This window comes from Gossypium hirsutum, chromosome A07 (genome assembly GCF_007990345.1).
Source record: "Gossypium hirsutum isolate 1008001.06 chromosome A07, Gossypium_hirsutum_v2.1, whole genome shotgun sequence".
NCBI lineage: Eukaryota > Viridiplantae > Streptophyta > Magnoliopsida > Malvales > Malvaceae > Gossypium > Gossypium hirsutum.
In genome coordinates, this window is record NC_053430.1 from 2,451,791 (window position 1) to 2,463,847 (window position 12,057).

Here is a 12,057-nt window from a genome sequence, read left to right on the forward strand (position 1 = left end):
TTTAAAAATTATATAAAATAATATAAAAAATTAATATGAGCCGTCCGGGCTCGGGTTTTAGCATTTTTATTTGGGTCGAGCTTGGACAAAATTTTAGGCCCATTTTTAGGCCCGGCTCGACCCGAGCCCAATGAATGGGCCTAAATTTTTAATTGAGCCCGACCCGAATCCTGCCCGGCCCAGCCCATGAGCACATCTACGTATGATAATGAAAAGAAGATACAAGATATTATGTTTTGCCTACGACGTGATACTTTAGTGCAAACCGTGATTGGTGAATACCCGACCTTGTAGGGGAACACTCATGTGTTCGAAATACAAAGAGAAATGGTGGATATATGGAGGTTATGACTGGTTTAGTGGCTCTAATGAACGGTATAAAGATACAAGAATAATGGTTCTGCGGAATTGGGATCAAAAGCTAGCATAAGGAAGGGAGTATACGGATAAAAGAGTGCATATTGTGTTAAACAAAATGTGAACATTATATGAAGTGTAAATGGTACGATAAACAGTCATAAAGGGGTAGTCCAAAAAGGTGGCGTACATGCAGAGCAGTTGTGCCTCGTGTCTGTCATATGCGAGTCTCTAATAGCGGATGGTGTCTGCCATTGGACTGTGCCCATTTGTGGATACTTTGAAAACAGGAAGAATAGTATTCGCCATAATGGCGTATCATTTGTCGGTCTAAGTCTTAGTCTAATAGTGTATGTTGAACCCTATTTTAACATTTTGAAAATTTTATTTTATTTTATAATTTTTACAATTTTTGTTTTTTGTAATTTATATTTTTTTAATTTTTATAAAATTTGCACTTTTCAAAATTTTTATAATATTTTTAAATTATTTTTCGTAATTTTATATTTTTTCTTTTAATAAATTTTAAATGCTTTTTGAATTTTTAATAATTTATATATATTTTTCATCTATAATAATTGTGTATAATTTTTTTATACTTTTATATATTTTAAAATATATTAATTTTTTTATTTTTTTATTTTTAATTATCTTTAATAATTTTAAATAGAAAATATCATATTTCGACAAGTTACACAATTTTAACATGTTACATTACTAAAACAACCTCAAAATAGCTATGTTACTCTTCAATAGTTAACCTTTTAACTTTAAGGATTAAATGACTTAATTTATTAAAATTTTGACCTTCAAGAATTCAACTAAGAAAGGATTTTTTAGAGCTTTAGACACCTTTGGCCGAAAAATAATAAGCCAACAAATGGAACGTCACAGGACAAATGGTTTACTGCGCCTAAATGCATAAAACAAATCAAAGAACAAAGAATGTTCGGTTAGATCCCTTCCCTTCTACCTATTTTACATTTTTTTACTATCTGTTATATATACGCTTTTATTCCAAAATTGTGAGCATAAGAAGTGCTCAACTCAACTTTTGTCCCCCCTACCATTTGGTGAATGCTCAGTAAGTTTTCAATTGGCAGCCATAACAGACACCCTTGGGCTAGGGAGTCCCATGTATGCAAGCCTTGGTGAGACACGAATTTTGGGGCTCGGTCTCGGTGAAGGTATCGGACTGCAGTTTCCGAAGCGACCATGTTCAATCCTTGGAGATAGGTTGACTTGTTCCAATGCCTGAGATTGCAGCTCTTTTGGGTAGTCTTTAACACAACCAATTCGAGGGCCAACACCACTTGACCACTTGCAAGACAAACGGTTCGCCATATTGAATGCTGGTTCTTCCAACTTAGCTACACTGTTGCCCATGCTACTTTGTAGACTCACTGTTGACGTTGGATCTTTGATTTCCCCATGCTTGGATTCATCAACAGCAACTTTGCATGCAGTGTAGTCATCATCTACTGCACATCTCTGCATAAGAAATGAGGAACCAATAAGCCTAAATGACTATTTAAGCTGAACACATGCAAACTTGGAGAAAATAATGTTTGATTATTACCTTTACATTGGTCAAATCTACATTCTGTTCCTCAAGGAAAATAATGAATTCCTTGAAATTATCTTCAGTTGGGAGGTAATGACCACTGTAAGGCCAAATAGCCTGGAAAGGAAGATAAGCATTTAGCATCATACATTAGATATTGATCCAAATATTGTATTAGGTAATATCTTAAGAATAAGTTTCTTGGAGACCAAGTAATAGGCTTTGTAGGGATACGAGAAAGAGTTCGGCACAACACCTGGTGTATTCCATGTGTTTGAACACTAGAGAGCATAAAAATTGGTTTTGTTTCGTGGCTCAGGTTTAATATTTGTTTATAAAGTTTTTGGAGATCTTTATAATCTCTACGTTTATAGTGGATTTTCATCTCTCATTCATGGACGTAAGCAACAAGGCCCAAACTTCATTAAAATAGTGTCTTTTGTGCATATGAGTTGATCTCATGTTGATTACTCTTCTTCATATAAATTTATAACGAAACAAAGTCTAAAGGGAAAAAAATCCGGTGCAAGGTATTTGGAATTGCAGTCTGCACAGTATTTACCTCAAGAACTCCTTGAGAAACCACCAATCTTCCGGCTGCGGTTGTAGCCCCACCGGAAAGGAAACTTGAGTGCTGAAAAACACCTTTTTTCTTCTGCCCAACATACAAGGATCTTGATGTGCTAAGTACAAAAATCCACTTGGAATCATCAATGGTGTTAACAAGTAATCCGGATAGCTTGTAAACAAGCTTTCCACTATCAACAATCACTTCGAATGCTTCCCTCTCTTTCTGCAAGCAAGAAAAAACAGATATGATTATGATTAAAAACATACACAAAAAACAACTTTAAACAGAATTGGAGCATTTCAAATGGGATAGAACTAAATAAGACTCACTGGTCCAAGATAATTAATGCATTGCTGTTGTAGACTAGTTCTTTGACACTTCTTAAGGCTTAGTTCTTTGCCATCACCGATATCCAACCTTCAGTTCCATGATAGAAAATGAATTTCAAATATCAGAACATAAGGGTGAAAAAGAGTCGCCTTCACTTATGTAACTTCGGAGTTTAGTTTTACGAAAGTACATTACCAGTAGAAGAAAGGTTGTGAGCTCTTGCTTTCAGACCAGACATCATAGTAGAAGTGTAAATTGTGTCCATAACGATGGCGCGGATCAATCTGCAGCAATATAAAAGAAAAAAAACAGTTACTCATAAATCTAAGAAAATAACATAACATCCAGATCTGGTCCATGTGAGTTCTAATGATACCATATCTTAGCAGAGTTTGCTATAAACATACAAAAGGGGACTAAATGGAAAAGCCAATTTTGGAGTAATCAAGAAGGATGATATGGACTTACAGCTTCAAGCCAATGTTGAAGTGCTAGTTTTTGAGCCTTTTCATCCTTAGACAAACCCTTTCCTAACTACAAATTCAAAAAAGGATGTTCTTGTCAGTCTTCAAGCAAAATGTTAAGAACCATTGGGGGAAAAAAGAACTAAGTAATGTAATTTAAGGACTGGAAACAGCTTAGAAAAGTACCTTGGCAGCCCTTGTTTTAGCCCTTGACCACTTTGATATCACAGTTTCTTGATTCTCAATCTCATAGAACGAAATAGAACACCTTTTTAGTGCTGCAGAATCTAAGGTCTTCCACCTGCAAATGTTGAGTGAATGTAAGAACCAAAACAAATTACTCGAAATCGAAAACACTGAAAAAAGGAACAGCAAAATTGAGATTATATGGAGACAAACCAGAGCTCTTCAACCACAACTGCACAATCTGCAAGGTTCCTTCTTGTCCTATACCCTTTGTAGACTTTTTGAAGCTTAGTTGCAGCAGAATCAAGCTCAGTTACAGGCCTTGGAGAAGAAAATACAACTGGTTCAGGGAGCTTTATGGTGGGTTTTTTTGGTATAACTATTCTATTTGGTTTAATAGATGGTTCAAGCTTTGTTTCATGGGAATCACCACCATTATCAAAACTACCAAAAACCTCGTGTTCAAGGATTTCCTCCCGTGTTGATAAAAGAGAAGGAAGGGAAATACCCATTGATTTCAAAGAGGAAAAAAATCAAGAACCTCACCTACAATAAAGAAAGCAGTCCAAAAACCAAAAAGAAAACTTTTTTTTTTCTTCTGACTTATTGAGCTCAACTGCAAAGTAAATTCAACTTGTTGAAGTAGGTGAAGACAGACAGCTTAATATATAGGCAATTGGGTGGCAGGTTGAACAATTCAAGCTATACCGTGGAAAATTTAATACACTATGAAAAGGACACCATGTTAAAAACAATTCAAAGTTGGCGAGTCATGCATAAAGATAGTTAACCCTTACCTGATTTCCACTGAACGAGTGGCAGTGAGGTTTAAGGGTGACCTTCAAAGAAGTTGATTAGAAAGAATGAAGAAACATCAGTTGAGAGGAATAACACATGTTTCAAAAGGAAGGAAGAAACAACAACACATACAGGAAGCAGATAATAATGGTAAAATTAGACAAGGGGATCCCTGTACTTGTAATAAAGGTGGAGTTGTTTGTACGTCATTGATTTTTCAAAAGTAAAAAAGCAAAAGCAATTTTTGTTTTTCAAAGTAACGTCTTTTAACCCTTATTTATATAATTATTTTTCTATTGAATTTTTTTCAAATATATAAAATTATATATTTAACTTTATAATAAATATATTTTAATAATAATTAAAATATAGATTATAAATTCAAATTTAAATTTACAAATAATTAATATTAATTACTTATAAATATTTAAAATTTATATTTTATATATTAAAATATTAATAATAAATTATAATAAATTATTTTTTATATTTTTATTAAAATATCGTATTATTATTAAATTTAAACATCATTTAAATATATATTTTTTACTTCATAATATCCTATTTAACATATATATTTTATTATTTAAAATTATTTTTATAATAATATTAAATACTTTAAAAAAATACCATTTTTATCCGCAATAAAAAATTAGCGAAAGTCTTCTACCGCGTCCTTTTGATAGTCTATTTTGACTTTCTGAAATCTAGTGTCAGGTCAAACGTGTTAAAGGCTACCATGCGGCCAACAGCTGAGTACCCATTTTATAAAATATCTTTGGTTGAATGATATGTCAAAAGCTGCTTGAAGTTGGGCTCCAAATTTAGAAACGTTTAGAAAAAAAAAGTTTAAAAAATATACCAATTTTAAATATTTAAGGTCCGAATTTAATCTAATTCGAATTATTTTTTAGTTTATAATATTTTATATTTTATGTAATTTATAATTTTAAAATTAAATTTATAATAATATATGATAGTATAATGTAAGTACTAAAAATGTTAAAATGATCATATATAAAATTTTAAAAAGTAAAAATTATATAAAATTATTAACATTAAATTAAAAATAATACAAATATATTTTTAAATAATAATATGAGTAAGTTTAAAATGAGATTGAGTTAACTATTTACAAATATGAAGAGAATTTGGACAAAATTTTAAGCCAATATTTTGGACAAGTCAAGCTTGAGTAAAGCATGAAATGTGAAAATATCATATTTAGGTTCCGCCATGAACACACCTGTGAAACTTATTTTTGTCACTAGTAATTTAAGTTTAAGGTAAACTATATTATTAGTCATTAAATTATGCGTAAGTTTTCTTTTTGATCACTTAATGAAAAAAATTACAATTTGGTCACTAAAATTTTTAAAATTATTTTTTAGGTCACCCAATTGTTAAGTGGCACTTTCTAGTTTGTGTAATAACAACTCTAGTCTTTTACTTTTATACTTTCTGTCAATTTGACTCTAATTCTATATAAAATTATTTAAAAAACTAAATTTATTTTTTTTAAAATAAAATGTTGCTGTTGAAGGACTAATATGTATGGAAAATAAAATAAAAAAATCATTTTTTATTAGAATTCCATAATAAATTAAAAACAGAACAAAACAAAAAATTTTAAATCATTACATGTTTCCTGAAATTAAATTAATAATATTTTTAAGTCAAATTTCATGCCCTTGCCCTTGAAGAACATCCAAAATTCATATTACAAATACTTGTAAAATCGACTCTGACGCTATTTTTTTTAGCAAAAAAGTGCAAAATATATCACAACTTTTTTCTTTTTGACTCAATTAAGATTTTTAATTCATTTAAATTATTTTCCAAAACCCAGATTATAAAAACAAATTATATTTTGATTCTTTTTTTCTTATAACAGAAAAGCAAAATCAAAAAGCAAAAAAAAAAGTAAAAAACAGAGGACCAATAAGAGAAAAATTTTGGAGGGTTTAATAACAAATTTTCCTTTTCACTTTATCTATTTTTAAAATTTTTATCTATTTTTTTATTTTAATTTTTAGATTTTTCTAAGTTTTTAAAAAGAATTTCAATATTTCTCATTTTATATAATTAAGGTCAAATTGACAAAAGAATATAAAAATTAAAAACTAAAATTATTATTATACCAGCTAAAAAAAATGTAATTTAACAGTTGGGTAAAAAAATAATTTTAAAAACTTCAGTAACCAAATTATAATTTTTTTAAATTAAATAATCAAGAACTGGTGTAGTTTATCCTTAAAGTTTAAAAATGATAATTGCAAGAAACTAAGTATATTGTATTATAGTAATTTTAGAATGGTTATATTTTACAATTTTCAAACGTTATAATGTCAATGATGTCAAACAGATCAATGGGAGAGTGATCTTAAAAAATTTCATGCCCTCCGAAATGGAAACAGTACCCAGACTGAAGACTCAAAAGTTGATCGGAGATTGTCATATTTGTCTGCTTATGCAGTCATCTTTTGCATTCTTTGCTTATGCCTTCTCCTTAGCCGGTGTTGGTATCAGATGGTGCAATGTTGTTGCTGGGATAACAGCAGCTGGGCTAGGATCCTTGACTCGATGAGACCCCGTTTTCCTCAGACTGAAATTCCGGTCTGCTCCACTTGGTATTAAGTTCTGCAATGGCCATGGAAGGTGCCGCATCAGTCTCGTCGAGCTCACAAGCAAGATCACACCCATCATGATAAATAACCTGCAATCAGAAAATTTTCAGGTAAATTGCTGTTTCAGCAGTCTCATCCAAACTTCATTTTTCTTTTTATTTCAAACAAGAAAAATGCGATACAAGTGGCAAGCCACATGAGAGAACGTTCGACACAGAAATTGTGTAAAGAATAGAATGAGCATATATACCATCCAAGCAGAAGAGAAAGACGAGCAACTGGTGCTGAAGGTAACCGCTCACCCAATGCGAGCATACCAGCCAGTACACCAGTCACAATTGATGCCACAGCAGCACATGTGGATATCACAATTGCTCTACCATGCTTCAGGCCGCGAGTCTGCTCACAAGGTGTAAAAGATCGTGTTACATATCTAGAGGCTCAAGTATATAACAATAGTTGGCAAAGTAACACATTAGCGGACCCTGTTAAACATAAATTCCTGATAATGAACCTTTCTTCCGCTAAATCAAAACATAAGTGGACCATGTTAAACATGAATTTTCTTAATCACACGCATGGACACGGTTAAATAGAAGGTAAAGGTGTCAACATGCTTGGATAACTCGATGAACCACTTTGAGTAGCGGAAATACCTGGTAGTAAAATCCAGTACCACTACAACATATACTGATTGAGACACATAGAGGAATCAACATTTTGGAAAAGCCCTGCTGCACGAAGACAAATCCTATCTTTGATATCACCGATGCCATTCTGAAAAGAAAAATGGAGCTACATTTAAAATGAACATCCATAACCACAATAACCCCATCAGTCTTGATGCAGCCATGCAGGCACATTCCGGTGCTACAGGGATCAATTATAAACCATGAAGAGCAACAATAACATGTCCAATAAAAGTAGTTAAGGTAAAAAAGATTACCCAAACAAAATTCCTGATTCCAAGCCATATATGATCTCTTCAACAACCTCATACTCCATCTACATGAAAAAAATTGTTAATAAGTGCACAAGAGCGAGAAAAAGAGGGGGGGGGGAATCAAAGGAACAATGAAATATAGCATAAGAGTTTACCAGTTCTTGCTCTCTCCGCTGACGCTTGCAGATGCGAAGCCACCCATTCAGGAGTACCTGTATAACCATATACAGAGCACAAAAGCATGCAGGATGGATTAGCCCACAATAAATAATCAAAGGAACAAAGAACATAGCATAAGCAGAAAAACAGGGATGATTGGAGATATCATGAGTAGGGCACTCCAATGACAAACAGCAACAACAGTTCTTTTAGTTTCTTTAAAATAATTCAGCTTGACTGAAGTTCAAATTTTTCTAAATTGTATATTCAATAAATATAAAATCCAACAGGAATTGATAATTTACAAGTATTTTAAGGAGCACAAGAAAACAGCTTCAATACTAGATTTACAAAACAATTCATTCATCAATAAAAGCCATCATCATGCCACCCAATAAATCTTGCACCTAGGAGGGATGCACCAGCAGTAAGTTAATAGCACTTGGTGTAATATGATTAAACTAAAGATCCAATTATGTTCTACACAGACTGAGATTTAGTACTTGCATTGTTTTATTAGATCAACCGTGTAGATATTATTGAGTGGAAATTGTCCTTCAGATAACTTCTAAAAGTTCCCTGTAAAGGAACAACATTTTTGGTATGATGCATCAAAGCTTTTAGAATTTCTTTGAATTTGCGAATTTCTTAATAGTTTCAAGTTCGCAAGAAAAGAATTTAATCATGAAATAGAGTAGTGAATCCTACAAATGTGATATTAATATAAAAGCAACACTATTAGATAAGAGTGCGGGAAAAAGGTACCTACAAACAAGATTACGACAAAGAATGCCAACCATGGTAACTGTAAAATAGATACTGAAGAAGCCACTTGCTCCTCTCCACCAGCACCAACTCCTAAATGAACAAAAAAAGAGATTATTACTATTTACTATGTATAGGTCAATAGTTTTCTACTGTGCTATCATAAAGCAAACTGGATGATTCTGGTTATCGAAGAAACTGTAAGCATAACCATCAGGAGAAGGTGCATTTAACAGAGTTCAAACCCAAAATGTAATATGGAGATATTAATGGGGAAGATTATAAATACATTATTGAGAATTATCATGCCATGGTTGGTTCTATAGGGAGTAATCGAATATATTAACTGGGATTACCTATGGTGCCAATGCCAGCTAATGTAATCCCCAACCAGTCAATAACATTCATGACTTCTTGTAGATAGAAGTGTGAAAAGATTGAAAGAATGGCAAGTCCACATCCAGAAACTGGTTGAATGATAGATACCTGAACAACACTTTTGTCATTCACAAAGATAAAAGAATATACCAAACATTTAACACTATCAATCATCATATATAGAATTGAATCCCTCTGCAGCCAAGCATTGATCATTAAGTAGTAAAGTAGTAATCTTATATATCATTAACATCAATTTACCGGAGCCAACGATAAAGCTCTCAGCATCAACAAGGCACCGGATATATCGATCAGAAACCCAATCAGCCATGATTTATTAACAGCATATGCTCTTATCACCTACATAAAAAAAAGTACAAACAAGTCAAAACTTCAAGCGAAGGCCTGATCTGAAGCTGAGATTGATAATTTTTTTTTATGATCAATATCCCAAAAATCACACATACTGAAAAGTTTCAAACCAAACCCAATATTACGGTAGCTTAAAAAAGTATAATGGCTGTATGAATCATTGCAGAATATACAAAAAGAAAGATACCCAGAAAAAAAAAAGGGTGAATGATACCTTGAACTTGAAGGAGAGAGGAGGGAGAATACCGGTGCCCTTCTTTTGTAGAACTTTGCCTATGTTATTACCAGCGGTAGCGGCCAATGTTAAACAGATCGATTCCCACATTTTTCTTCTTCTTTGCTATCTACCTCTATTATTGAAAACTTAAAAAAATCTCTCTTTTTTGTACCTAAAAACAGGGATTTATGGGTGAGGGCAGTGGGCTAGAGGCTTGTTGTTGCCTTACGTTAACCCCTTTTATTTAATAATTAAGGGTTGGTTAATTGGCAAAGGCGGTCGTTTGCTCGTCACATCGCATGTTCTCAAATCCCATGTGGGGTTGGCTTTACCCTCAGCTGTAGAAACGTGTCTTGCAATAACATTGGATCTTGGTTCAAATTTGCACCAAGTCCTTGTACTTAAAATTTAATCCCTTTAATTATTTGATTTATAAATTTAAGTCTATCTGATAATACTCTTAATCAATTTTTGCTAAATTTAAATAGGATATAACAAAATTTAGCCCTTGAATTTGTCAGCTTTTCTCAATTTAGTTCTTAAACTTTTTTTGTTTACATTAGTCTTCGAACTTGGTTATTTTTCTCAATTTGACTTCTGAACTTAGGTTTTATTAAAGTACGATGACATGACACTTTGATATTAAAAATATAAAGAAATTATAATCTTTTTTCAAAAAAGTTTCAATTGATGACATGGAACAATTTTGGAGCATTATATCACCATATCTTAACGAAATCCAAGTTTAAAGGCCAAATTGAGAAAAGTTGTCAAATTTTTAGACTAATGTGAACCAAAAAGAAGTTTGAAAACCAGAGTGGAAAAATTTACCAAGTTTAAGAAACTAAATATTACTTTACCTCAATTTGAATATCTGATGTTTTAATATTCAAAGTTCTGATTTAATAATTAAAATTCAATTCATAAATTTATTATTAAATTTTTGTTAATTTGAACACGAAACATTTTAATATTTAGAATTATTATTTCAAAATTAAAACCCAATTAATAATACATGTAGCGACATAAAAATTTAATTTTTTAGCTTAGTCGCTAATTGTGGCGATTTAGTGAAAACTTGAAAGCTGAAGTTTAATTTTGAAATAAAAAGGGGAGTCGCCACCGATCCTTTTTATAGGTGTAATCGGACACCTGATAAATTTATTTTTTAAAACAAAAAGAAGGCCAAGTTTAGGTCTACGTCAAAATCCATAGAAAAAATTAAGGTTCGGGAGTCGGTTACGCGCGAGGAAGCTATTAGCACCCTCGCGATGCCCAAAATTGGTATCTTATAAACACGTGTTGTCTTGATTTTCAAAAATACGAGTTCAATGTAAGATTTAGTCGTGATCCGGTTAAAACACGAGAATTTTTAATAACTTTTTTTTGGATTTTTGAGAAGGAAATACCGTTTTAACACGAGTCAATTGATGTTCACCCAACATAGCGATGACATCGATGACTTAATGTTAAACCGATACGTTGCCTTGCTTATTGGAATTAAAAGAATATGAGTAAAAAAGGGTCTTTAAAATAGTGAATAACAAAATGATATAAATGGGCAGGAAACAAGAGTTAGAAATATATCAAAACACCTAACAAACATGACAATAATATTAAAAGGAATAAACATGCATGCGAGATTAAACATGGTAATAGTATCAAACACGAAATAAAACTACGAGTATATATACATAAACATATAATAATAATAAATGAAATGACGTAAACATAATATTAACAATACTAATAGTGCTATATATACACCTTATTAAGATAAATACCATAATAGGTATTAATAGCGCATTAATAGTTTTGAAAATATGTATATAATATAAAAGGATAACATTAAAAATACATATATAATGCAAAGTTAAAAATAATATATGAAATATATACATAATATATATTAAAAGAATATACACATATATATACGCATGTATTAAAAATAATAAGGATATTAAAAATAATCATTAACAATATTACATACAAGTATATATATATGAATGTTAAAATATCTATTCGAACTAAAACTAATACTAATAGTAGTAAAACTAATAATATAATATAATATAATATAATATAGGTAATTAAAAACACTATGATATGAATACGTATATATATGCATATATAAAAATATGTACCAATATTGATAATAATAATGATATTAGAAATAATAATGAAACGTACATAAGTAAATAAAATATAATAATAATACTAAAATAAAGTAAATAAATAAATAAAAACTATATATAGATGTATACACAATAATATAAAAATGTGATATAAAGAAACATATGCACATAATAACATGAAAAACATATAT

General features: G+C 31.2%; 2 protein-coding genes across 2 annotated transcripts; both read right to left on the bottom strand.

The window, feature by feature from the left end:
- Positions 1 to 1,173: 1,173 nt before the first annotated feature.
- LOC107929842 (IQ domain-containing protein IQM4) lies at positions 1,174 to 4,414 on the bottom strand. The gene is made up of 8 exons (XM_016861361.2): positions 3,686 to 4,414; positions 3,473 to 3,587; positions 3,291 to 3,356; positions 3,018 to 3,106; positions 2,822 to 2,909; positions 2,484 to 2,714; positions 1,937 to 2,038; positions 1,174 to 1,848 (listed from the first exon to the last, which is right to left on the bottom strand). The coding sequence occupies exons 1-8, from the start codon at positions 3,982 to 3,984 to the stop codon at positions 1,450 to 1,452; spliced, it is 1,389 nt and encodes a 462-aa protein (XP_016716850.1). The 5' UTR covers positions 3,985 to 4,414; the 3' UTR covers positions 1,174 to 1,449.
- A 2,129-nt stretch (positions 4,415 to 6,543) lies between these two features.
- LOC107929846 (probable magnesium transporter NIPA9) lies at positions 6,544 to 9,958 on the bottom strand. Its single transcript, XM_016861367.2, has 9 exons — positions 9,729 to 9,958; positions 9,404 to 9,502; positions 9,121 to 9,250; positions 8,769 to 8,857; positions 7,996 to 8,052; positions 7,844 to 7,902; positions 7,554 to 7,674; positions 7,148 to 7,296; positions 6,544 to 6,986 (listed from the first exon to the last, which is right to left on the bottom strand). The coding sequence occupies exons 1-9, from the start codon at positions 9,837 to 9,839 to the stop codon at positions 6,767 to 6,769; spliced, it is 1,035 nt and encodes a 344-aa protein (XP_016716856.2). The 5' UTR covers positions 9,840 to 9,958; the 3' UTR covers positions 6,544 to 6,766.
- Positions 9,959 to 12,057: the final 2,099 nt, after the last annotated feature.